General features: G+C 48.6%; 1 protein-coding gene across 2 annotated transcripts in view; it reads left to right on the forward strand.

The window, feature by feature from the left end:
• Positions 1-3,210: 3,210 nt before the first annotated feature.
• TRIP4 (thyroid hormone receptor interactor 4) overlaps positions 3,211-24,565 on the forward strand; it is a 31,613-nt gene continuing 10,258 nt past the window's right edge. Inside the window, exons 1-11 of one of the 2 annotated variants that reach the window (XM_082769489.1) lie at positions 3,211-3,440; positions 4,011-4,177; positions 4,383-4,519; positions 7,333-7,566; positions 8,490-8,568; positions 10,316-10,445; positions 10,761-10,976; positions 11,526-11,652; positions 12,390-12,577; positions 13,760-13,884; positions 14,955-15,046. In XM_082769489.1, coding sequence (XP_082625615.1) covers positions 3,355-3,440; positions 4,011-4,177; positions 4,383-4,519; positions 7,333-7,566; positions 8,490-8,568; positions 10,316-10,445; positions 10,761-10,976; positions 11,526-11,652; positions 12,390-12,577; positions 13,760-13,884; positions 14,955-15,046 — 1,581 coding nt within the window. In that variant the 5' untranslated portion in view covers positions 3,211-3,354. The remainder of the gene's footprint in view (positions 3,441-4,010; positions 4,178-4,382; positions 4,520-7,332; positions 7,567-8,489; positions 8,569-10,315; positions 10,446-10,760; positions 10,977-11,525; positions 11,653-12,389; positions 12,578-13,759; positions 13,885-14,954; positions 15,047-24,565) is intronic. The other variant, XM_082769488.1, reaches the window with a different exon arrangement.

Here is a 24,565-nt window from a genome sequence, read left to right on the forward strand (position 1 = left end):
ACAGCTGGTTTTTTAATTCAACCTCACCTTTAACCTCCAGCAGGCCGAACAGCTTGTGAGGGGTGGGAAGGATCCTCTTTCCTCTCAGCAGAGAGAGGACAGGGCTCCTCACAGCAGCATGCTGCAGTATCCCACTCTAATTAAGAGTCACATCCTCTTTTGAGCTCAGAACCTTTTGCAGTAATTTATTTTTCTTTAAAACGGATGAGTACTTGGTGTCTCCCTCCAGCAAAGTGTTCTGAGGCTCTGGCCCCATCCCCAAGCCCATCTTTTCAGCCTGCTGCTCCCTGGGACGTGCACACACCATGTTTGTGTACTGGGATGTGGTACGAGATGTTAGCAAGTGACAACTCCCCTTACACCTCACCTTTCTTTTTGTCCCATTCCAAATCCAGCTTTCCCCTATTCTGAAAAAGAGGTTGTCATTAACAATTTCTAATTCAATAAAGACATGACAGATGGACTTTCAGAATGCTTCTGTGTATTAGAAAATCAGAGATCTGCATTTTAAAAACAGAAGCAGCATGATCATGCAAGTCTCAGACAAGCAAAAAGCAATTAAAAGATAAGTGCAGGAGTCACTGAGGAAGTCAAGGAAGCAAGGTAAAAATTAAAGCAGTGACTCATTCTGAATGCCAAGCTTCAAAAACATATATTAATTTCACAATAATTTTACCGCAATTTTCTTGTGCTCTGTAAAACTTATACTTTTGGTTCTGTTCAACAGCTGGACATAAGCCATAACAATTCTTAAGTTTAATAACCAATGGAAACAACATTTTGAACAAAAAAAAAATACATAAACATACAGAGGGCACAATGTGTTATTGAAATCGGGGTCAGATCACACCTGCTCTTCTTCAGAGGACGTGCCATCTTCTGCAGAGTCTGGTGGCAGGGGCTGAGCTCTGTAAGAAGTGTTAGCAATGCAAGAGTTAGCAGGACTCGACCAGCAGCTGCTTGCAAGGCTCCAATAATGATAAAAAAAAAAAAAAAAAAAAAAAAAAAGTTGCAGAATTGAGTAAGTACGGCTCCTGCTTCTTCCAGAACGCCCTGGGAGGATGTACATTGTTTTAGAAGGGCACTGAGTATTCTCTGTAGTGTTTTCAGCACCCAGTCCTAACTCAGGCAAACAAATTGCAAGTGGAAGAGGAGAAGGCTTTGGAGCACTAGAGCACAAGCATCTTTAATTTCTCCAAGAGGTAGGAGGCAATTAAAAGTCTTTCTGTTCGTTTGCTTTGCAGGGCCTTCGAGATAATTTGGGAAAGCTTCCTACAGGGCTTCCCTAACAGCTTAGGGTTATCTGTATTTGTGAAACACTCATTCTTTGAGAAGAGAACAGAGATATTGCCTTAAAGAATGTTTCACACCGTTACCTCTTTAGTCGGTAGCACTGACTACAAGTTGATCTTTGAAGTGTCAGCTAGGTACAGCAATTGTTTCAGAAACACAGAACTTGCTGGCAGTCCCCAAAGCTTTTCTGAAACAGGGCTGACAGCTCTGGAGAGTCGCGCTGCTGCTGCCTTCATGCAAACACAGCCTGTCTGAGCACAGAGAATTTGCCTCAACTACCAATTACCGCACCCATTTTTAGGCACCCCCCGAGATCGTTGGATACTGAAGCTGAGTTTCACCAGAAGAGACTGTTCATAGCAAGACATTATTCCTCTGAGGATATGAAGGTCCGGCCGGCTGGGTCAGAGCTCTGCAGGAGGACCGAACCCTGGCCATGTGTGGGGTGCAGGTGGGCACCCACCTCCTCCTGCCGGGGCAGTGTGCCCCTGGCCCCTCTCTCTTCACAGCCCAGAGCACTGCCGAAAGCCTCCTGTTCTTGCCACAGCTGTTTGCTGGGTCTCTTGGCCAAGCCGAGCAGCTCCAGTGGGTCCCCGGGCAGGAGGTGGCAGCCAACTCTCCTCAGGGCAGCCCTTCCACTGAGGCACAGCCTGGGAGCTGAGGCTAAGTGCTGCCTCGCACAGCCGCCCCCATGCTGGAGCAGATTTAGGGCACGCTGCCCTCTGTCCCGGTTCCTCGCACTTCTGGCAGCTCAGCTCCATCCCAGAGGCAGCATCAGCCTCTCCTGCTCCGCGGGCACTTCCCTTCCTCCCTGTCACTTAATTTAAGGGCACAATCACGCTCTCACAGTTGTTTCCCAGCCTGTGCTTGGCTCGGAGCAATGATGCTATTGTTTCTCTGTGGGAGGTGTCTGACAGGAATCGTTATTTTTCCAACCAAACGCAAACTTTGTTCCACCTTCTTTTTTTTTTTTTTTTTTTTTTTTTTTTTTTTTTTTTTAAACAGTGCAAATCTGGATGAACTGACAGAGGAGAAGGAGTGACACTGCTCCCCGCTGTGACCAGCCCTGATGGCTGTGCTCAGCTGCCAGGCAGTGCCGCCAACACCAGCAAGGGAAGTTTGTTCCCTTCCAAGGCACTCGCAGATGTGGAAGCCTCAGCTCCAAACAGTTTGCTGACTGCCTACAGCATTTTTTAAAAGAAGTCAGAGAGCCACCCTGGCTAGGAGCATGGAAAGCCCCACAACGTGTCACATTTGGGTCCAAGACTGCACTTCGTTTCCAACACCAGGCTTCAAGTGGTTCCCAGATGCTTGGCGGGCACACAGGGACCGGGGGGGAGAACTGCTCTGCCTGAGGAAGGCTGGCTCTTCATTTGGCCCACCACGTGTGGAGCCCAGACACCGAGGGGTGGTTTCAGTGGACGACTGTGCTCCGAAATGTTCATGGTGGTCTCCCTGATATGGATCTCCCAGCTGTGCCCTGCAGGTGTGGGCAGCCGCGGGCCTCGCTGTGCCACCTCTGCTACTTGTGTCGTAAAGAAATCTCACTCCCTTTCTGCAACGTGCCCAGTGTTTCAGCAGAGGATGGTTGCAAACACCCTCCCTCCTTCCCTTTCCAACAGTTATTGCTCCCTTATCTGAAAGTGTTTTTTTTGTTCACATTAACGCCTCTTTATCTAATTGAGCTTTTAGTGTTGGCTTTTTTTCCTTTAATGGTGGATTATTTCCCCATTCCCTTCCACCTCCTGGTGCTGGCACACACGGCACAGACCCGTGCGCTAAGAATCACGCGTTATCACTTTGTTTTGGGCGTCTTTGTTTGCTTTTCAAAAAGCGGGCACAGGCTGCGGAGCCCACCGGCTGCTTATTGCCTTGCCCAAAGCAGCAATGGAGATGGAAACACAAACACGTATATCCATCTATATACACCACAAACACGCTAACAACGAGAGACCGCTCCCTGTGTGGGGTTGGTTTTAGGAAGGGCCCGGAACGGCAGCGCCGCGGCCGCGTTTCTGAGGGGAGCGCCCGGGCGCGGCGCTTCCCGGCCCCCGGCAGAAGATGGCGGCGCCCAGCCCGCTGCTGGCCTGGTGCGTCCAGCACCTGCGCGGCGACTTCGGGCTGGACGTGGGCGAGGAGGTGGTGCGGTGAGGATCCCCCCCTTCGGCCTTTGGTGCTCCTGGGCTTTCTCCCTCTTTCTCCTCAGCCTCTGCAGCTGACACGAACGGGAAATGTTTGTTTTAGAGACGCGCCGGGGGTTGTTGGTGGTGGTGGTTTGGGTGGCCCTGGAGACGGGAGGTGGCAGGGAGGGGAGAGGGGGAGTTATGTGGTTAACGAGGAGCTTGTCGTTGGTTTCTTTCTTTATTTATTTTTATTTACTTATTTTTGCGTGCTGTATGAGAGGAAGCAATGTCTGAGTGAGAGGTGTTTATTATTTGGCAGAAGGGGCAGTGGCAATGTCAATTTGCCCAGGAACGGGGGAAGAAAGAGCTCATTCCCCCCCCTCCCATTTTTTTTATTTTTCAGGGAAAGCCATAAGGGATTTCCCCAAGTGTCTGTCTCAGTATTTTCCTTAGAAAGCCTTTTCCTTACCATAAACTACATAAAAACCTGTTATAAAGAGGAGAGATGCATATGCAACTAGTAGGACTTACAGGATCAGGCTGTGGGTTTCCTCAGAACCGAGCCCCCCTTACCCATTATTCTGCCCCTTGCAGCTACATCTTGTCAATAACAGATGAGGACGAGATCCGGGAGTATGTCGTTGACCTCCTTCAGGGGACCGAAGGGAAGAAGAGTCGGTTTGTAGAAGAGCTGCTGTCCCGGTGGCGGAAATCCTCACAGCTGCCTTCTGAGCCCTTACCAGCGTATCGGAAAAAGGATGGTGAGTGGTATGGGGAGGGAGGAATTGTAAAACCAAGTGAGCTTGCCTCAGTTATTCTGTTTATAGACAATTCTTTGCCATGAATGGCAGTGGCTGATCCTGTTTGTGAAGTCAGTTTTCATTCCCCAGCTGGACGTGGGAGGTCAGGGACGTATTCCTCTTGCTGTCAGTTCCTGAGCCTTTCTTTGTGCTTATGGACTTCCAGAGACTTCAGAAGCACCTCGGGCTGGAGACCAAGCGAAAAAGGGGAAACGCAAAGGCAGGAACAAACAGGAAACACCTGCGTATGTGGAACCAAGCACACCTGTGGAGGAAGTAAAAACTCCCATCGACCTGGCCAAGGTGGGTGCAGCTGGCACGTAAGCACCGGCTGTGTGGGGTGGCACGTCCCAGGGGGTGGTGAAGGGTGGTCACTCTGGTGCAGCGGCTTGATTCGAAGCTGACTGCAATCTGGACAGGCAGTGTTTGTGCTCTGTGTGTCTGTCTGTCTGTCTCTAGGCATCCAGGGGCCTTTCACTGCCACAGGGCAGAGAAAAGATCTGGAAAGGGTGAGAGTGGAGTACTGAAGGTTATGGAGTTAAGAAATCCACCATGTGGGTGAAATGTTCCTTCTTGCTCAATTTAAAACTTGCCAGTCCCACCAAATAAAGCTCCAATTGACAGCTGACACATTTCTGGCTGCCAGGCTCCTGCTGCTGCAGAGAGGAGGCCATGACTGCCAGGCAGAGGAACCTGAGAGCTGAGGCTGGGTTTGGTTTGGCAGTCTGGCTTGGCTGTTTCCTTCCTGAGACGCTGTTTGATTCCGTGGACAAATGGTTTGAAGTGTGCATAAATTCCAACAAAAGAACTTTCAAAATATGAGAATCCTGCAGCTTCCAGGCAGCACAAACCCATGCAGCAAGTGTTCATTGCCTTTCTTTTTGTTAGTTAACACATTTGGTAGCAGACTTGTTTTCCATTCAACAGCACTGTTTCTGAGTGTGAGCACATCAGATGTGGAGATCTGAGGTCAAATACTGTGGTAGTTGCCCAGACTGAGTTTCTGGATTTTTGTTTCTTCTATAGAGGGCTTTGACCCAGGGTGTTAGAGCTACTTGCTGGGAACCTGAGCTCCTTCTGTAGGTGGATCCAGCTGGAGAGCTGCTCCTGGTCCATATCGAATGCAGCAGATCACTGTGTCGCTGTCTGAAGCGTACGAGTGTGCTCTGTGGAAATAAGAGTGTGGAAGTGTGCTGTGATGGACTTGCATTGTTAGATTTGCAGTGAGATTTAGTGTCCTTTGTGCCACAAACGTAAAGCGCGTTGTACATCTCAAAGCTGAACCCTGTGATTTACCCAGGTGCAACCCTGCCACGAAGCTGTGGAGCATCATCCGAATCCTAAAAGCCAGGGCTGCACCTGACTAAATAGTGGAACTTAGTTATGTTTTTAAACTGATGTTTTTGAAGTGGGGAAAGTGCAAGTGCTTAAAATGTTTGTAGAGGTTAAAAAAAACAAACTTTTTTTGGGGACTGTGCAGTTAAAAATGGACATTGACGTGCCATTTCATTGCAGTTATCTTTTAACTTAGTAAAAACACTGAGAAAGCTCTGTCAAGGTTTGCTAACCAAGGTTGCTTTATCTGCTTCTGTTTCTTCTGAGTAGTAGTGTTTGCATCTCATAGTGGCAACAAAGCCAATTGGGCAGAGCTGGGGGAACTGGAAACGTGTTGTCTCCTTGTCTCTAAACCAGTAGTGTGGCTGAGAGCAGGGAGTGGAGGAAGCTGGTGAAAGGAGTCAGGACAAGAGGTGTCCTAAAGCCATAGCTCGATGCCATCGCTGGGAAAAGCGACATGGGAGCAAGAGGCTGTGTCAGGGAGTGGGGCGATCCTCGAGCGTGCGGCGAGGAGGGAGGGAGTTACTGTTCAGGGGTGAAAGAAACAGTTGTTCTGGATCCTAGAAATCCTCTTTACTATCACTGAGAGGGGCAAAGAGATGCTGTGCTTGAGCTGCAAGAGGATTTTCAAGTGTCACAGACAGGGCAAGTAAAGGCTAGAGAGTGCATTTATGTAGGGGTGATGCTTGCTGAAATAGGCAAGGGCAGTAAGTCCTGGTTTTTCTTGGTCATGGCTAGTGTGTAATTCTTGGTTGAAACCAGTCTCAACTAGTGTTACGAGATGGGTTTGTGCCTGCAGTCTGTTGGGCTTATTTTCAAAGCATCTGGTTTTGAGTATTGCCAGAAAAAAACAGTAGCAGGATTGATGTGGCTTTGTTCTGTCCCTCTGGAATGATTTCTGCGCTGGATTAACTCCTCCAGACCTATTCGCTTCTCAGCTGATACCTGCTGGAGATGTCAGGTGGGTGGGGGAATGATTTGTTTCTTTGATCAAGATGGAGAAGCTGAGGGAGAAAATAGAGAATTCCACCGTCGGGTTATTAATTCAGCCGTTGTCTAAAGTATCTTACTTCATTTCTGATCAGGATTTCTCTGTTTCAGCCTAATCCAAAACCTATACGCGTGGTCCCTGATCGCAACTCGGAGCGGTGAATTATAGCATCGCTGATGCCAAGTCATGAATGAGGAGAAAACTTTACGTTGCAGCAAAAAACTCAAACGTGCAGGGCATGGCAAACCTCTGCTCCAGAGGCTGTGCTGGGTGGAAAACACGAATAATTCTTGCTGGTGAGCTGGCTGTGAGGGACGAGGTCCCACCTGCCAGCAGCACCTCTGTTTCTGGGGACAGGAGCGTGCAGGACTTCACAGTTACAAAGAGGGGGTTGCTGTAATCTAAATAGCCCATGAGAGTGCGTGTCTGGGAGTAGCTGAGCTGCTGTTTGAAGCTGTGAAATACCAGAGGGTTGATAACACCAGGCCAGAGGGCAAGCAGCACACCTGCCTCTAGACCCAAGCAATTTCAGCTTTCAGAGGCAGCAAAGAGATCAAATGGGCCTGCAACATCCTCATGTCCTTGCTTTGCTAAGAGCTCTTGGACCGCTTCTGGCGGGTCTAAGCTTGCCTTTCAGTTGTCTTGATGTGAATCTGGGGCAGTTTCATTCCATTTAGGCGGAATAATGATTATCTGAGTCTCCCCAGCCTGCTCAAGTGTCAATGCCTGTCTCTTTGCTGCTGGTATTACAATCTGAATACAGTTTGTTCATTTTATTTTTCCTTCTCAGGCACAGGAGAACAATGCTGGAGTCAGCAGCAGCAACAATTCCTGTAAGAAGAAGGCCAAATATGTCAGCCTGTATACCAAGGAAGGGCAAGACAGGCTAGCAGTCCTGATCCCCGGCCGTCACGCCTGTGAGTGCCTGGGCCAGAAGCACAAGCTCATCAACAACTGCTTGGTTTGCGGGCGCATTGTCTGTGAGCAGGAGGGCTCCGGACCCTGCTTGTTTTGTGGCTCACTGGTTAGTAATGAGGTGTTTTGTTTTTTTTATTTGCCATGCTGGAACGCAGCGGGGTTTGCTCGGGGTTTTGCAATGGCGTGGGGCTGAATTAGCCGCTCCTCTCAGATCAAAGCTCCCTTAGCAACGTGCTCCAAAATCTGAAGCTGTGCAGGAAAGAACCTGTGCCATCTCCTTCCAGGGGAAGAAGAACCGTTGTGGTTTTAAGTCACTTTTGTGTTGGTTTTATGATGTGCGGCTTCAGAGAGTGGAGAGGTTGCCCTTATAATTTGCATCGCTTTGAAGCTTGCCTGATTTATGGCAGTCTCCTGTGCAGCAGTGTCCAAAACACTTGTGAGACTTCAGCTGCTTCCTGGGCGCAGCCATGCTAGGCTTGTAAGGGAGAGAAGATGTGGCCAGGGTAGCATGCTGTTTCCTTCAGCACTTGCGCTGTGTGCGTCATTTGGGATGTCTCTTGTGTCCTGTATTGTGAGAGAGGGGGCAAGGTAAGGACTGCAGGCTCAGTAAGGTTAATTTCAGCAGGGTGGAAACGTTGGTTGGATGAAGAAAACATTAGAAATCAGATTTGTTTTTCTTTTCAAAGATCTATTTAACTCCCAATGGTCAACCAAGAGAAAGGACCTGTGAGTTAAGCATTGCTTATCTGCTCAGGGAAGCTCAGAGTGCATTTCTTGTCCTTTGAGAGACCCCAGCAGTGTGTCTGCCCACGGAACCAATTAAAGGCAGGCTGTACAGATCTCAGGGACTGTAGTAAAGAGCAAGCCTTCAGGGTTCTGCCCATATAGATGATGCAGAAGGAGGAAGGACATGGGCTATGTTGGCCACCTTAAACAGCTTTCTTTGAACAGTTGCCCCGAGCTCTGATGCTGGTCATGCATGCAACGTCCTTTCTAGTCTTTTTGTTTTTGTTTGTTTTTTCCCCTTAGGTATGCACTAAAGAAGAGCAGGACATTCTTCAGCGGGACTCAAACAAGAGCCAGAAGCTGCTGAAGAAGCTCATGGCAGGTTAGTAGCAAGCTGTAAAGTAATAAATCCAATCCCTCGTGCAGCAGCAGGAGCCCTGCTGTGCTTTGCTCTGCTACTTGTTGGACTTGCCTTGACGTGAAGGAATGAGTGTCTGTGTCTTGGTGTATGAGGTGTTTAGATCTGTTCACCTGAGTTACAGAGAACTGCCAGCAAAACCGAAGGGAAATATTTTCTCATGAGCTGGCACCTCAATGTTTGTCTGGAACATAAATTGCCAGGACAGGCTGTGAGCTGTGTTTGCTTCAGGCTTCACTGAGCCTCTTGCCCCCACTGCTGCCGGGTGTACAAGGGTAGCTGGGATGTTGGCTCGTTGTGTCCACTCGGCAGCGTTTCTGGACTTCAGCAGAGGTGATAAGTGCCAGTGTCAGATGGCAGCATATAACGTCCTTACCCAGAGGCCCCAGGGCTGCTTGTTAGGCATTCCTGAATCAATCATATGAACTGGATCGCTGCAGCAGTCCTTGAAAATGAGGATAAGTCCCATGTGGAATGTGTGCTGTGGAAGATGAAGTGCTGCTATCTGATTTGCTGGGTCTAGAGAGGTGTTGGTTAATATTTTCTAATGGCTTTTCTCATCTAACACTTATCTTGGGAGCTAAAAATAAAAACAGAGTCAAGGAAAGCAAAAGGAAATAATACCCAGTCTCCCAGTGAAGACCTGTGTGTTACGGGGATGTTTGTCTGAGTTTAGTTGAAATATAGCCAAGGTCACAATGTTCTTGGTTGAAAAATAAACTTTGCTGAGGAACTGGGGAAGTATTTACTTTGGGTCTCGGTGTCAATTTCTGAGTAGAGCTGCAGGAGGTCCTGTAAGTCCTCGGGAATAATAGCTGGTCAGAGTCAGTCTGTTTATAATCTTCCTGTAGAGAGCCTGTTGTGCTTCAGGATCCCACTTTCTTACATGTTTTATTGGCCTCCGCTTCTGCTCTGCTGGGCCTTGCTTTGTTACGTTATCTGTGTAGGTGAAGGCCGAAATGTGGATAGCTGTTTGGCTCAGGAGTGGAAAAATGGGGATTGGTGGAGACAGAGGAATACAGGCCTTTTGTTTCCCTGAAATAAAGGCGTTGTGCTGCGTGTTGCTTCTGTGAAATGCATTGGCTTGTTCCATTGTGGCTGTGAGGCAGACCTTCTCTCCTTTTGTTTGGTTGGTTGGGTTTTGGCTCCTTGCCAGAAATGGTAAGAAATAAGAGATCATTGCTGGGAATATATTTCTTCCTCTAACAATAGCCGGTCTCAAAAACCTGCTGAGGTGTACTGGGGGAGGATTTCATTTGTGAGAAGCTCATACAGCAGCAGATGCAAGGCTTGCTCTGTGCACAACTAGCATTTGGCAGCGATCTATTGTGGCCAAGAGTCTCTTTGTAGCAGTAACAATGCTTAGGAGGTAATTTGGCTTGCAGTTGACAATGGGCAAAGTTTGCATTGACCAAATTGTTAGGGAAAGGCTAACAGAGAATCAAAGACTAAGATTTTTCTCTCTGAACACTGCCTTGACATTGTCACTGGCATTCAAGTGCTTTCTCCTCCTTGGAGGAAGGAGTCTGTGAAAAGGGGCTAGAGGGAAAATCAAAACCTGATTTAGAAAGGTGCTGATCTCGGTGCCTCTTTTCGTTCCTTGAATGGCATTTGTTTTAGGGGGCATTTCTGCAGCCAGCCCCACCAAGACCAGACTTTAAACAAGTATCCTGTCCCTGAATATCAAACTGTGATTTATTTTCTCTCTCAGGTGCTGAAAATTCAGGGAATTTGGATGCCATAAGCAAAGACTTACTGCCTCGGCAAGAAGCTAGATTCAAAGCAGGCCTGGAGATGGCTGTGAAACACAAAGACAAGTTGTTAGAGTTTGACAGGACAAGGTAAGGTACTAGCTGTGACTAGGGTGAACTAAATTATCTGGCAGGCAAAGCTGCCTCTAACAGAAAGGTTATGGAGTTCCTTCCGTAATATAAAACCTGGGCAGTAGCTACCAACACCTTAACATTGGACTTTGGCGCTCACATTCACTGAAACAAGAGTGAGCCCCTGAAATGTGTCCTGTTTGGATTTCCTTGTGCTGTGCCCGTGACGGTCCAGCTCTCTGGAGGGAGCAGGTAGAAGGGAAGCTTTGGGGCAGGCAGTGCTGCGTGCCTGTCCTGCTGTGCTGATCTACCGTCGCATTTGTTTCTTGCCAGCGTGCGTCGAACCCAGGTCATTGACGATGAATCGGATTATTTTGCTACGGACTCCAACCAGTGGCTGTCCAAGCAAGAAAGGGAGGCCCTCCAGAAGAGAGAGCAGGAGCTGCGGGAGCTGCGCCACGCCTCCCGGCTTGCCAGAAAAATCACCATCGACTTTGCTGGTAGACAGATCCTGGAGGAGGACAGCGGGATGGCTGAATACCACAGCAAGTGAGTGAGAACTGGCAGCACAAAGGCATGCCTCAGAGCAGGGAGGTGAAAATCATTACAGAGGGGGGTCTGGCTGAATCCAGGTGAGCAAGTGTAAGGAAAGCTGAGCACGCCATTCTCTTGAAGGGCACCTCTCATGCTAGGATGCACACCTCCATTCTCTTCTTTTTGAGGGTCTCTTTTACTTGCAACGTCTGTCTTCCAGCACAGGTCTGCTGAGATGCCCACCTGTGTGAGACTTACACAGAGCTGGCACTGTTAAAAATAAATAAAAAATAAAAATGCTCTGGAAAGAGATGTTGCAGGACTATCTCACCAGAACCAAGTAGTCACAGTTTCCAACCAGGCTGAGTTTCTGTGGTAGATAAGACTGGCTGCTCAAATTAAGTGAGGAAATTATCAATTTAGGGGAGGTGATAAAAACCAAAAAACAACAACAACAACAAAAAACGAAATAAATGCCTTGGGTCAGAATTGCTTGCACAGGGAGGACGGGGATGTTGCCAGAGGGAAGCAGGGAATTCTCATGCCTCTTGTTTGTGTTTGCAGACTGGATGAAACCATTGAAGCCATTAATAGCGGCACACTGAGCAAGTCAGCTGGGAGCCCAGAAACAAAGATGACTCCGAATTCTGGTGTTTTAGTGAATCCCCGTCTTCTTCAGCCTGCTCCTTTGGTCAGTATGGGATGAATATTTTACACCAGAGAGCTGGCTAATTCTGGGAGAGCTGAGCTTAAGAATTGTGAATTCTAGCATGTCTGTAGTAGCTCCTCATTCCTCCCCTGTCTCAGAGATCCTCATTCTCCATCTGAGTTGGAGATAGAAGTTTGCCAGTGCCCTACTCTGTTCCCAGCTCTTGAGAGGTTTGGTTTATCTGGGTTTTAGTCTGCTGCCTCCTCTTCAGGAATTTGGAAGAATTCCTAAGGCAGCGTCACTTTGCAGCTCTATTAATGAAGCCTTTTCTGCCACATTTCCAGTTCTCAATGGGCATAATCTCTAGCCTCTAATTCCACTTCCATCATGACATGCTTAGCACATACCCATCATTTTGGAAGCTGGATGATTACCAGTTTTGGGTGTTGTCAGCTGCAATTTATGCTTTTTTTTGTATCTTCCTATGAATACTTTGAGACACCAGCATGCATTTTTTTCCTTTAAATCCATTGTTTAGCTGCAATGAATAGAAAGGAAGAAGAGCCACACAGTGGATTCACTACCTTGCTTTTCCTATTGCCAAAGTGTGGCGTGTAAGTGCGGCATTCTGCTTGTAAGGAAGAAAGAATGATCCCTGTAAGAATATTAGCACTGTCCTTAAGCAAAAGGAAACGTCAAATAGTATTTGCACTTGGTAGATATATACGTTGTTACTAGAGGGGTACTAACCTTTTTCTTGTTTATTTTGAATGCTGAAGTGGGTGGACCAAACTGGTTTGCTCCCACACAGGAAAGCCATGCGGTCCGTGGATGCTGGAGATGAGCTTGGCTCGGAGCGGAACAGGTTGCGGATTCAGGATCGAGAGTTACAGGAGATCTCAGACGATGGCTGGTGCCTCAGCATGCACCAGCCCTGGGCGTCCTTGCTCATAAGAGGAATCAAAAGGTAAAGGGGTGGTGTGAACTGTGGCTTACCCTTATCAGCTCTTGCTTCATGTCTTGCAAGATGGGAAGTTCCTCAGAGAACCTTTGCAGACTCGCTTTGTACAGTGACTGTACAGAGCTGGTTTTTGCCAGCTGTTAATCCACGGGCTTATCTAGCACTCTAATTTGAAACATTCCTTTTCTTGAGAGGAAAACAACTGTGAGGGATGTGTAAAACGTGAAGCTGTGCACATACGGGAAGTCTGTGCAGCATACTGGTGGTTGGAGAAGGCTGGTGAATCTGTTTTTCGTGAAAGTAGCTAAGCTGGAAGGTACAAGCTTCTTATATAGGGTAAATTTAGAGAGAGGCTGAGGTTTCTGGAGTATAGTCAGGGCATACCTTTCTGTGACTTGAAAGGTAAATAAGATGAAAATCTGGTCTTTTTGTCCATCATAAATAAGCTGATAGGGGCACTGACTTCTGTCATAGAAAACAATCAAAAAAAACTCACCCAAAACCCAACACCCCACATCTTGCCATCACCCTCTGGCCTAGGAATCGGATTCCAAAGAGAATCCTTCAACCTGACATCTCTGGCATGTTAACTCTCCTTTCCTGCCATTAATGTAGAACAAGGATTCTTCTTTAGTCTTTATTCTCCTTTCCTTCAAAGAATGTTTCATGTTAGAGAGCAAAGCGTTTTCACTTCTCCAGCTGAAGATGCCAAAGATCGTAGCTGCATCGAGGTGGGCTGGGGATGCTGTCAGCTGCTCTGATACAGCCGCAGCATTGATGTTGAGTGCCCATGCTGGGATCCCCGAGAGCCGCTGCTAACAACTGCTTCATACGGCCGTGTGGTCCTTTATTAGTCCCTAGACTGCATGCTCACTGCGCGCAACTTTTGGAGCTTGAAAGCAAATTGTACGAGCAGATTGTCCTGCTTGCATCCGACATGCTGTGGTATTTGCAAGGGATTGATGTCCCTTCTTGCTGTTACTCTCAAGGAATGAGGACATGCTCTGCTTGTGGCATTATTTCTTGCCCCTCTCAGCTTTTCTCTGTAGTGCTGACGAGTTGCTTGAGATCTATATAGTCAGGGCAATGCTTAGCAACAGGAATTACATAGAGAAGCTATAGATTGAAAATCTGTCCGTGTGGGATTTCTGTTGAAATTTAAGTCCTAAATTCTCCTTTGTTCTCTAGGGTGGAGGGCAGGACCTGGTACACATCTCATAGAGGGCGGTTATGGATTGCAGCCACTGCTAAAAGACCTTCCCCTCAGGAGATCTCTGAACTGGAGACCACCTACAGAATGCTGCTCCGGAAAGGTGAACTTCTCTCCTTGGATCTTTGTATTATTTGGTACATTGAGCCACGTAATGAGCAGTGTCAGAAAGCCCTCTCTGCTGAGCAGTTATTACTGCTTCACTTTTTAACCTTCTGTTCTTGAAATTCTCTTCATCCTTTCTGCATTTCGTCAGCTGAATGGGTACGGCAGCAGAATTTAACTCGTCCTTAGACTGGTCAGATTTTCCAAGCACAAACACTGACAAATTGCACCTGACTTCCGTGGTAACTTTTGACAGCAAAGGACTTTATTTTATCCTGGGCTCACGCAATAAGATACTGAGTGTGTGCTTGTGTGTGCGTGAAGTGGCTTGTGCTTCTTTCTGTTCCCAGTGATGTTAAAGGCTTTTCATGTGTTCTGACCTTGTGGGAATCAGGATGGAAAAGCTGCAGGTTACCGTGGTGCTATTCTCTCACGTGGGCCTGTTTGTGCAGTGTTCCTTTCTCAGAAGCTAAGCAGAGAAGGTTGTGTGTGTAATTCTTTCTCCCAGCCCTCATCCTGTCATGGTGAGGATCCTGAGCTTCATTCTGTTCTCGACCCTTCCTCTTCATTTGCTTCAATGTGCAAGCTTACTTTGTGAAACCTTGCTGTGCTTGGAAGCAAATGAGTGCTTTGGTTGTGGGGCTGCGTGGATGTTCGACTGTTGCTGTCTGTGGGCTGCTGGGGCAGATTGATAACTTAAGACCCCCCCCAAGCTATCAGACAAACTGGTAAAATGGAGCATCAAAGCTTGAGAGCAGGGCACTCTGATGAAAACCCCCAGCCTGGCACATGCCAGGCTCAGGATGTGTGAGGAGAGCTGTGCACACCCTTTAACTCTATCAGCACATGTGGCTTATGACAGAGCCCTAGTGCTAGGCTGTCCTGGGCAGCGTGCTCTTTCTCCTCCAAAAATGGAAAAAAAAGAGCTACAGGGTGTTAAAATTGCTTTTTCTTGTGCTTCAGAAAGTACAAGTGCACGGAGGGAGTGAAGGGCACCTGGGGATTGGAAGGACCCCAGCTATGTGTGTATGGCTGTGGAGCCCTTAAAAGATGTTTCTTTTGATGCAGATGTGGAATTTCCAAGCGATTATCCCTCGGGGTGCCTCCTAGGCTGTGTGGACATAACTGATTGTTTGTCACAAGAGCAATTTAATGAGCAGGTAAGTACAGCAAATAGACCTTTACAAGCCTGCAATAGCAGCAAGCTTTTAAAGTAGTGTAACTTGCTTCTGTGAGATGCTCTGGAGAAAGTGGTGAATAAAAATCTTAAAGTGCAATGAGAGAAGACGCTGCTACCACGCAGTCCTGTGTGGATAACCAGCGGCTGTGCAAGGTAATGTGTCTCAGCAGCTCTGGAAGGGTGTGGGGGACTAATAAAGACTCAGTCTCTGGCCAGCCTTTCTGGGTTGGAACTAGTGTCTCACCTACTGTGACACTCTTTTCAATAAGGACTTGTAGCTGTTTAATTAAACCAACACTAGCTTGAGAGACCATGCTGCAGTGGCTCTTGGCAGCTGTTGCTTCCCTTGCTGCGCGGACAGATGTGCCCCAGAATGCTGCGGCTGTGAGGAATGGTGGAAAACGAGCATGCGTTAATGTATTTCTGGTTTTTATCCTCGTCTGGCAAATTCGGGGAGCTGACATCTCATGTGGATGCGACTTCTAAAGCACCGATTGTTTCTCTTAAAGAAACTTCATGGGATCCTGACAGGAAGAATGCCTCAAAGTCTTGCCTAGCCAGGCAGGATAACTGTGCTGACCTTCCTATCCTGGGGAGGACTCTGCACTAGGAAGGGTCAGGTGCCTGTCTGGCTGGTTTTGGAGGACAGCAAACCACTCCCTGAGTGTGGACAGCAGAGACTGCAGTTACTACAGTGATTTGTTGACATCCTGAGCCCCTGGGTGCAGTGAAGGGGGGAAGCTGGAGAATACAGTGGGTCAAGACACTCAAGGGAGGCTTAAGTGGGGCTTCTGCTGAATGAAGCAGTTGATTTGGTGACCAGGGACACAAGTACGGTTGAGGCTTCTGCAACGAGGTCTCCCCAGGATCTTATCCCTAGTGGCAAGGTTCAAGGAGAACAGCAGCTACCCGTAGTGCAGGGGTGTTGTTAGGAATGTATGGAAATCTCAGCCTGTATAGTGGGCGCTGATGGTGCGCATCCAGAATTGCTGAGAGAGTTGGCAGATGCTTTTCTGAGGCCACTCTGATCTTTGAAAGGTTGTGGAGATCAGAAGAGGACCCCAATACCTGGAGAACGGTGAATATTACATCCATTTTTAGAAGGGGCAAGAGGGATGATCCCAGGCACTTCAGGCCTGCCAACATCACTTTGGTCCTTTGAAATTGCTAGAGCTCTTGTAATGGCTCCTGGAAGCCATTTTGGAGCACACAAAAGAGACTGGGAATAGCCAGTGTTGATTTACCTAGGGTAAGTCATGCTTCATTAATCTGGCTGCCTTCTATGAGCAAACAGTTCGAGCAGTGCATGTCTCCTGCTCTGCATTTAGCAGGGCTGTCTGTGGGATCCGCTGCAACGAGCATGTATCCGAGATGAGCCATTACAGCCCGGGGAGGTGGACTGCCAGGGTTAAAAACTGGCTGGGCCGTTCAGCTCCAAGTGTGGCGGTGGTTGGCTTGTAACCTCCCTGGAGGCAAGCTGTGGGTGCTGTTCCTTGGGTTTGTTCCTCAAACCTCCTGTTTAATGGATTTAGCAGTGGCCTGGAGGGTAAAGGGGAGTTCTGGAACTAGCAGCATCCTGGGCTGCATCAGCAGCAGGGTTATGGCCCTCAGCAGTGATCATTCCCTGTGCTCAGCATCATTTAAACCACACCTGGATTGCTGTGCTTACAAAGCAGGCTGATAAACTGAAACGAGTCCAGTGGAGGCTTCCGAGGTGGTCAGGGGCTGGAGCACGTGCCCTGCGAGGATGGGCTGAGGAAGAAGACTTCGTAGAGACCTTCCACTGCCTACCAGGAGCTTACCGAGGAACAGAGCCAGGCTCTTTCCTGATATATGTGGCAGGAGGATGAGGACAGAGGTTGTAAATTGGAAGATGAGGTTTCAGTGTGACTTAAGACAACATATTTCCCCGTGAGAGCAGGCCTTGCCCAGAGGGGTTGTGTGGTCTCCACCCTCAGAGGTTTCCAAGACCCAGCAGGACAAAGCCTTGAGCGACCCTGCTTGAATTCAGTGTTGACCTTGCTTTGATCAGGAGGTCCAGAGGCCTCCTGGGCTCTGAGTCTGTTCTGTGATGCCGTGACTTGCCTCCATGCCCCAAAAATGGAGCAGCTGCTTTCCTCAGGCTGCATTTTATTAACTTACAAAGCCTGTGCTCAGTGCCACGCACGGCAGGGCTGCTCTCGATACTGCATCGTGTCTGTTCATTGCACTGCCCCGGTACCGCTCCGGTTTGGTCTGATGGGAGTCACCAGACACCGACACGTAGGGCTTGGTAGTGAACAAGACTGGCTTCAGAGAAAGAATAAATGGATTATTTGGGCCAGAGGAAGAGAACACACCGGGCTGGTGGGTGCCTTCTAGCCATGAAGAGTTGGAGGGGTATCAGTGGTTGGGGGCTGTTTCTTGTGAAGTGCTTTTCTGGCCTTCCCAGATCCCGTGAGGTTTTGTCAAGCAGAATTAATTTAGGAGAGATGCCTGGAAACTACAGGCGAAGAGAATATTTCTGATGAGGTTGTGTCTCTGTTCATTTAGGGGCAGTTTTCTCAGGAAGGGGGAGAGGTTAGAGTACGAGCAGCAGAGGGAGCATTGGGACTGGATTACAACAATCTGCACGTATGTGGCCTTTGTATGGGAGCAAACCTTGGCAGAGAGAAGAGGAAAGGACACTGGGGTCAGTGTAAGATTTTTTTCCCCCTGTATCATGCACAATCAACCCCCATCCTTCCTCTTCCTTCGTGAGTTTGTTCTTTAGGCATTGGTAAAATGGCAGCCACAGCTTCTTAAAATCTTGAAATCAAGCTATAGGTAACTAGTCTTTACTCTTCCCACAGAGAAACCTCGCAATAAATAATGTTCCCTATAAATTCCTCCCAGTTTGCTGACACCATTTGGCTGCAGAGGTAGTAGGAAACGAGTAGCATATTCTGTTACGAGGCCTACAGGCAAGAGATTTTCTTCTCTCCTTGGTGCCACAAAGCCATGGCACGTGCAGATTTACAACTCACCAGCTTTTTGCTGCTCCCATATTGCAAGATTTTTATAATTCCTAATTTGTTGTCTTCTTTGGGTGCTTTTGTAAATCTTTTTTCCAGGCTCGCTATATGCAGTGTTCACTTCTCTGGCTTGTAAGATTGAATTTGGAGATGTGAGCATCCTTCTGAAGTGGGTTTTTGAGAAAATGTGTGTGTTTTTGGAGTAGCATGAGCAGCAAGTGCATCTGAAAGAAGCTGAGATTAATTTAATTGCAAGTGCTAGCAAGATGAAAATGTGTGCAGCGCCAACTCAGAAATCCGAGTTGGATTTCGCTGGGAGCAGGAAATCCCTGTTGATCACACTGATGATTCAGCTGAGGTTCATCAGCAAGCAGCACCAAAGCCACTTGTCAGCAGCATAATCCAGCAATTTCTTGTGTACAAAGACTCCTCCGAGCTCCTGGGGGAGCAGGAAAGGAGAACGTTGTTTTTTTCCCCCGCTTACAGCACGCAGAAACACTGCCAATTTTCTGCAGACCCGCAGTATGTTAGCGGGTAAGTGCCATGGTGCAGCAGCAGAGACCTCTCGGAGATGAAGCCACAGCAGAGCGCTTTTCAGGCGCTGTGCTTAGGCTCACACCTCTCCTCTTTGCCAACTTTTATGTGAAGCTTCTGCGTTTTCCAGAAGAAACCATTTCACAAGTACAGGGCAAACCACATTTGTGGATTATACCCACCAGCTGAAGATGAAATAGTTTCCTTTCGTGCTCATTGTCTGTTGATGGTGGCCCTGCCTTTTTTAGCAGCCGCAGGACTTGGTTTTGACTCTTATGACCATTCTTTCCCATAAGCAAAGGAGACTTTTCCTGGTCCGTCCCTCCTGTGACTTTTCTGTTATTTCTCTGTCCTTTTGATGCTGTCATCCGCTCCCTGTTTAGTACCATCTGCAGATTTAATTTCCTTGCTGTTTGCGTCCTCTGTCAGGTTGTTAATGAAGATGTTAGTGGCACCCTGCTGGTATTTTTCTATCATTATCATCATTTAATATTTTTTTTACACTTTGCTCAAAAACCAGAATCAAGCAATGGTGCCTCTTTTCACAGAAGGCTGTGCCAACAGAGTCAGACCAAATCCCTGCCCTGAGAGCTTGCCTTTATTATTAGGGACTGGTTGTTTATCCGCATTATTACCGGACACGCACGTCTGGCCTCGCGTAACCCCTTTGGAGGGGTCTGCCCTGCAGCTCTGCCCTGTGCACAGTGTTTGAAGGCAGATTGACTTTGCTGAAGTGCTCCGCAGATCTGCAGGGCTGTGCGAAAAGTGATGACAGAACAAGATCTCATATGCAGTAGCTGGCAGGGAGCAGAGGAAGATGTTTTCTGAGGAGAGATGTCCTTGTGATTAAAGTCAGCATCATGTCAGATGACATTGCCCTAATCCCAGTTGTGCTACTTACTGTGTGGACTACTTAAATCAGTTCCTCTGGGTGCCTTTCCCGCGTGTAAAATAAAATACTGCTTCCCTGTCGGAGATTACATACACCTAATTTCGTAGCTCGAAGCTGTGCTCTGATCTTTGGATAGAGGCTGCTCTCGGAGCCCAAGCTGTTACCGAGTAGGAAAGTCCACCCAGGGCACTCGGGGTAGCTTTGTGCACGGGGGAGTGGAGCAAAAGCTGCTTTCCGATTCCAGCCCGCTGCTGAGGGCGGGTGGTTAGCTGGTGCCAGGAGATCCTCTGTGTGGCTCTTAAATCTCAGTATTTCCAGTGGAGCTTTAGACATCTCGCACCTCCTCGGAGTGCCTTCTGGACTCATTTCTGAACTCATTTCCTCCTATTAATGGCAGCCACCCAAAAAGCGTTGCTTCAGATCAGAATGATCCCTTTGTTACGCTGCTCGGCGCGAAAGGTGACCTGGAAACTTTTCCCCTCTCAAGATCGGGGCGTTAACGACCGCTTTTCCTTGCTGCGGGCTGACGTCACCCACACCTCGAGCAGAGCAAGGAGCTGCCTTTCTTTTCCTGCATTAGGTGTTGGTGACTTCAGCAGCGGTAACTGGGGAAACACGGGATGGTGCAGGCAGGGCTTGGCACCAGCCTAAAGCAAGCGCAGAACGATTTACGCTTATGCTGCTGTAACGTGCTCTGAAGTCCACGCTCGTTTTGCTAATGACTTTGATCAGAGAGGCTGTGATTTTAACTGGAAAAAGAACATTTCCGTTGCTGCTATTTTAGTAGCTGATAGGTGTGTTTGGGCTTATTTTAAATGCAAGCGCACACACAGATACTGATACCTAGCGGTAGCTGTAATCTTGGATTGAAATATCAGGTAATTATGTTTGACGGGAGTAAAGTGTTTATTTTTCATTTCGAGGTGATCGCTTAGTGTCCTAAATCTGCACGAGGGAACATGTCTAAGCTATTTTTGTGCCACGAGATTGCAACTATCATTTAAATAGGCTCCTTCTTACCCCCTCAGGAAATTTACATTTAATCTCTTGTCCTTCTCTTCCCTCCCCAATGAAAATAGCAGCAGAAAAATGAGACTTGGGCGACAAGTGTACAGGGCTCGATTTAATTTATCCTACAGGAGTGAAGAAGGGAGGTAGAAATTTTCTGTATTTAGCATCCAGAAGGTGCCTTTTTAGATTATCTGCAGATAAAGGAACAATAGCACGCTCATGGTGTTTTCCCAAGAAATAGGTTAATGAGAGGGAGAAATGTGAATGCGTACACTGAAGTGTACTTTGGAAAACAGTATAAATATGTAGAGATTTAGGTACGGCTTTTCACAAGGACCTTCTCCCTGACGTAAAGGCTTCCTAGCACAGGCTGCAAGCGAGACAAATGTTTTGCCTTGTAGTGGTGTGGCTGTCCGGCGTGTGCTGGCAGGAAACACCTTTGCTCGCCCCCGCCAGCGGGATGTTTGCCTTCTGGTTCCCGAGGCTTGGTTATCGCACCTCTGCCAACGCAGGGTTTTTAGCAGGGTGTCAGGGCTTTGAGGACTAGATCAGACTGTTAGCGAAGGAAGGATATCTAGGCGGCTGTTAATGATTGCAACCGACAGAAAGGCCTTTGAACTTTACAGGTCCCTGAGTTCTCCTGAGCTGAATTTGTCTCTGACGTGGAGCCTGCTGCAAGATGCAGCGGTGTTAGGCATCAGTCTGGCTTGCAGGGCCCTACAGGTGACGAGTATCTTTATTCAGTTTCTCCCTGTACTTCCTCAAGGCATAAAGCACCTCTGGTTCTTGGTTAGAGAAGCAGAGCGGAGTAGGCATGCAGCTGGTTTGGATTATAGATGGTAAGAGACGGGGGAGTTTTTCCGTATGTGAAGTGCTTTGGTTTTCATCAGAGGCTGTTCTAATGCTCCAGCTGCCTTGCATAAGCCAGCAGGTTTACTGAGGCCACTGCTCAGTCTGTTAAGATGAAGGAGAGATTGTCACTTGATGATGATTAATTTAGGAATGCATTAACATGCCAAAGAAATCGAATGATAGAGGCTAGCTTGCCCTCTCCTCTGGTTTCATAGACCCTAGGGAAAAAAAACGAAGCCAAGGCTGAAGCATATGACTTAATTAATGATGACTGTGGACTTAGCCTCTGCTACCATTTTTAACAAACTAGTCAGTGATCTGGGAATTTTTTTTCTTTCAGATGTGGTCACTGATACTTGCCTTCTTCTTGCTGTTTGGTTTTTATTAATCCTGAAACCAAGGCTTAGATAAAATCAACCTCGAGCCTGGCTGCTGCTCAGGTGCCCTGAGCCCTGGCTTTCCAGTCCTGGTTCCACTGGGTTGAGCCGTGACCGTGCTTTAGGTGGTGACCCTAAATGGGTGGGGAGGGAGCTGGCAGCTACAAAACACAGCCGCTGCCATAAGCCTGCGAGGGCTCGGGGACTGTGCTTGCTCCAGCTTTCATCTGCACGGCATCGATTCCCTAACCCTGAGCACACAGGCCATTGGGATGCACATCCTGCTTCTGTCACACCTTCGCCCGTGAGAAGTGGCGCGGTGTTGGTGTGAGGGAATCGATAGCACGGGCAGCCTGCCGCCGGCATCATCAGCCTCGGGGGGTGGCAGCAAGGGAGCAGCAAGGGTCACGGTGGGGAGTGGCGGTTGCTGAAATGAAGCAGGGCAGGGATGTGGACGCTTTATCCGCGCAGAGCTGCGCTCACCAAAGTCAGATTTTTCCAAGTTCAAATAATCTTCCTCACCTGCTGAGCTTGGCTGTGCTGGCCTTCCATAAATCAGAGTTTCAAAGCGAGGGGTAAGGATTTTATGAAGCTGATTGAAAATGCCTGGCTGCATCTAGCAGGGTGCAGGCGCTCTGAGTGGCTTGAGCAGAAGCAGGTGCCCTGGTTTCCCCTCATTTCCACCCCCCTCCCTTTGCCTCTTTCCTCCTTATTGCCGTGGTTTCGTCTGACAGCGTGAGCGGTGGGGCTGCATTGCAGCTGAGGTTAGCCCTGCCTCCACGGTCCCTCGGCACAGGAGGATGAAATGGTTCTTTCAGCTGAGCCTATTACACTACCGAATATTTTTCCAAGTCCACCCAGTTTCCCCCGATGGTCGTCAGGCACTCTATAAATGTCTCGGGCCCTTCTTGCGCTGCGTGTAGGTTTACCACGGGCGGGTGCTCTCTCGGGCTGAGATTTGAGCCTCAGAAGGGTGTTGGTGGCTCTGGGTCCTGTGTCGCAGGCTGGCTCTGGGAGAGCAGAGGGGATGTGATGTGCCCTGGCACTGCTGGGGTCCCCGGGTCTCCCTGAGGACCGGGACCCTGGCAGACTGCTCAGTGCTTCAAATCGAGTGCACCAGAACGAGCTTAAATATTAAATCTACATTTCAAAGTCCTGTTATTACTTATTACATTTTAATTGCTTCCCCTGCCCTTTGAATCAAAGTACAGCTTGTGGTGGAGAAGCACAACTCGAGCCGGGCTGGGAGGCGGAGAACACCCATGGATGGATCAGCCTGGCCGGGGGCAGGATCCTGCGGGGCTCCCAGCCTGCCGCCCCCGCTGCCCACGCATCTGCTCGGTACCAGCCAGGCCTGCGAGGGGCAGAACAGGCACCAACTGACGGGCATCGCTGTGGGAAGAAGGGGAAAGGAAGGCAGGCTAGCAAAATTCCTTGTGCATTCTCATGAAGGGAGCCTATGCCAGCACATTATCTGCCAGCAGCAGATGTAAGCTCTCAAAAACAGCAGGGAGGATGTTGACTGCAACAATGCATCAAGGCTGCGGTTTGTAACCTCAATAGTAAGGCAGTTAACTTTTTTTTTTAACAAAGACATTTTGATTGCCAAATCCATAACCATTAGCAGCTGTGGTTTTGAGCTGTTCCTTCCTCACACGTTGCAGTCTAGACCTGACAGGCTTTCAAACAAAAGTTTGGCTGCCGGCTTTTGTTTTTGTTTTTTGCCATCCTGCTTTTTTCTTTTTGCCTCTTCTCTTGACTTGGATCAAACGTGGCTGAGCATCCCTCCTCCAACCCAGCCTCCCCTTCTGTATCGCTGCGGTGGTCTTTGCCTGAGAGCTGCGTGCAGAGCTCCTCAGGTGCCTGTTCTCAAGGCTGCAGTACTGGATGTTTCTGCCTCAGGCTATAAAATTTGGCATTTCTAGAAATTTGGACCTGCTTTGGGATTTCTGTTTAGGAAAGCGTTGTGTTTGTCGTGGGCCAGAAGCCCGTTTGGCCTGGGCTGAGGCAGCGGGAATGGGGCCTTAAAAGCTGATGCCTGAACGCTCGCTGAAAGTTGGAAGCGTGATGCAAGGCCCTGTTGTGAGGGAGATCAAAACTCAGAGCGAAGCGCTTGGTTTTCTGTGAGCACTTCCCAAAACTGGCTGCCGGGAAGAGGCCACTCGGAGCAGCAGCAAACCCGCATCCCTTGGCCATCGGAGTCGTCTTTGCCGTGCCCTCAAGCGCTTCAGCATGCAGGCTGCTTTGCCAGGATGGGTTAGATAATCCCCGAAAGTGACCGTCCGTGTAACGAGGCGGTGGAGACGGCCGCTGTCAGAACAACAGATGGGGAAAAGCTGCTTCAACACGCCTGTCCTTGGGCAAGCGGCAAGGAAGGACGCTGCTGGGGCTGCCTGTCATCGAAGGCTGGACCCGCACGCAGCGAGAAACAGGGGATTTTTTTTTTTTTTCTTGGTGTTAAATAGCTCCTACCTGCTGCCTGATCGCAGGGCCGTTGACTGAGCTTCGAGCCCTGGATCCATTTTGTCTGCAGCTGTACCTAAGCTGCTCTTTTGCAGCCCACAGGGCAGCTGTGAGCAGGGCTCTGGGTTATTGCTGATGGCACATGAACTGGAATCAGGGAGTCTGCAGCACTGGCAGATACACAGCTAGATACACGTACGTGCCCTCACTCTCCGTTTTGAGGGCTCTGTTTCTTCTGAATCCTACAAGCACAGGGACTAGCGTCCATGCCGTGAGCATTGCCATAAATGCCCCCATTTGGCCGCGGCAGCCCTGTCGCTTGCCAGGAACTACTGAGTTTCTTTTCTCTTTTTTTTGCAAACCACTAAAGAAACATT

The sequence above is a fragment of the Aythya marila genome, assembly GCF_965140915.1.
Source record: "Aythya marila genome assembly, chromosome: 11".
Taxonomy (NCBI): domain Eukaryota; kingdom Metazoa; phylum Chordata; class Aves; order Anseriformes; family Anatidae; genus Aythya; species Aythya marila.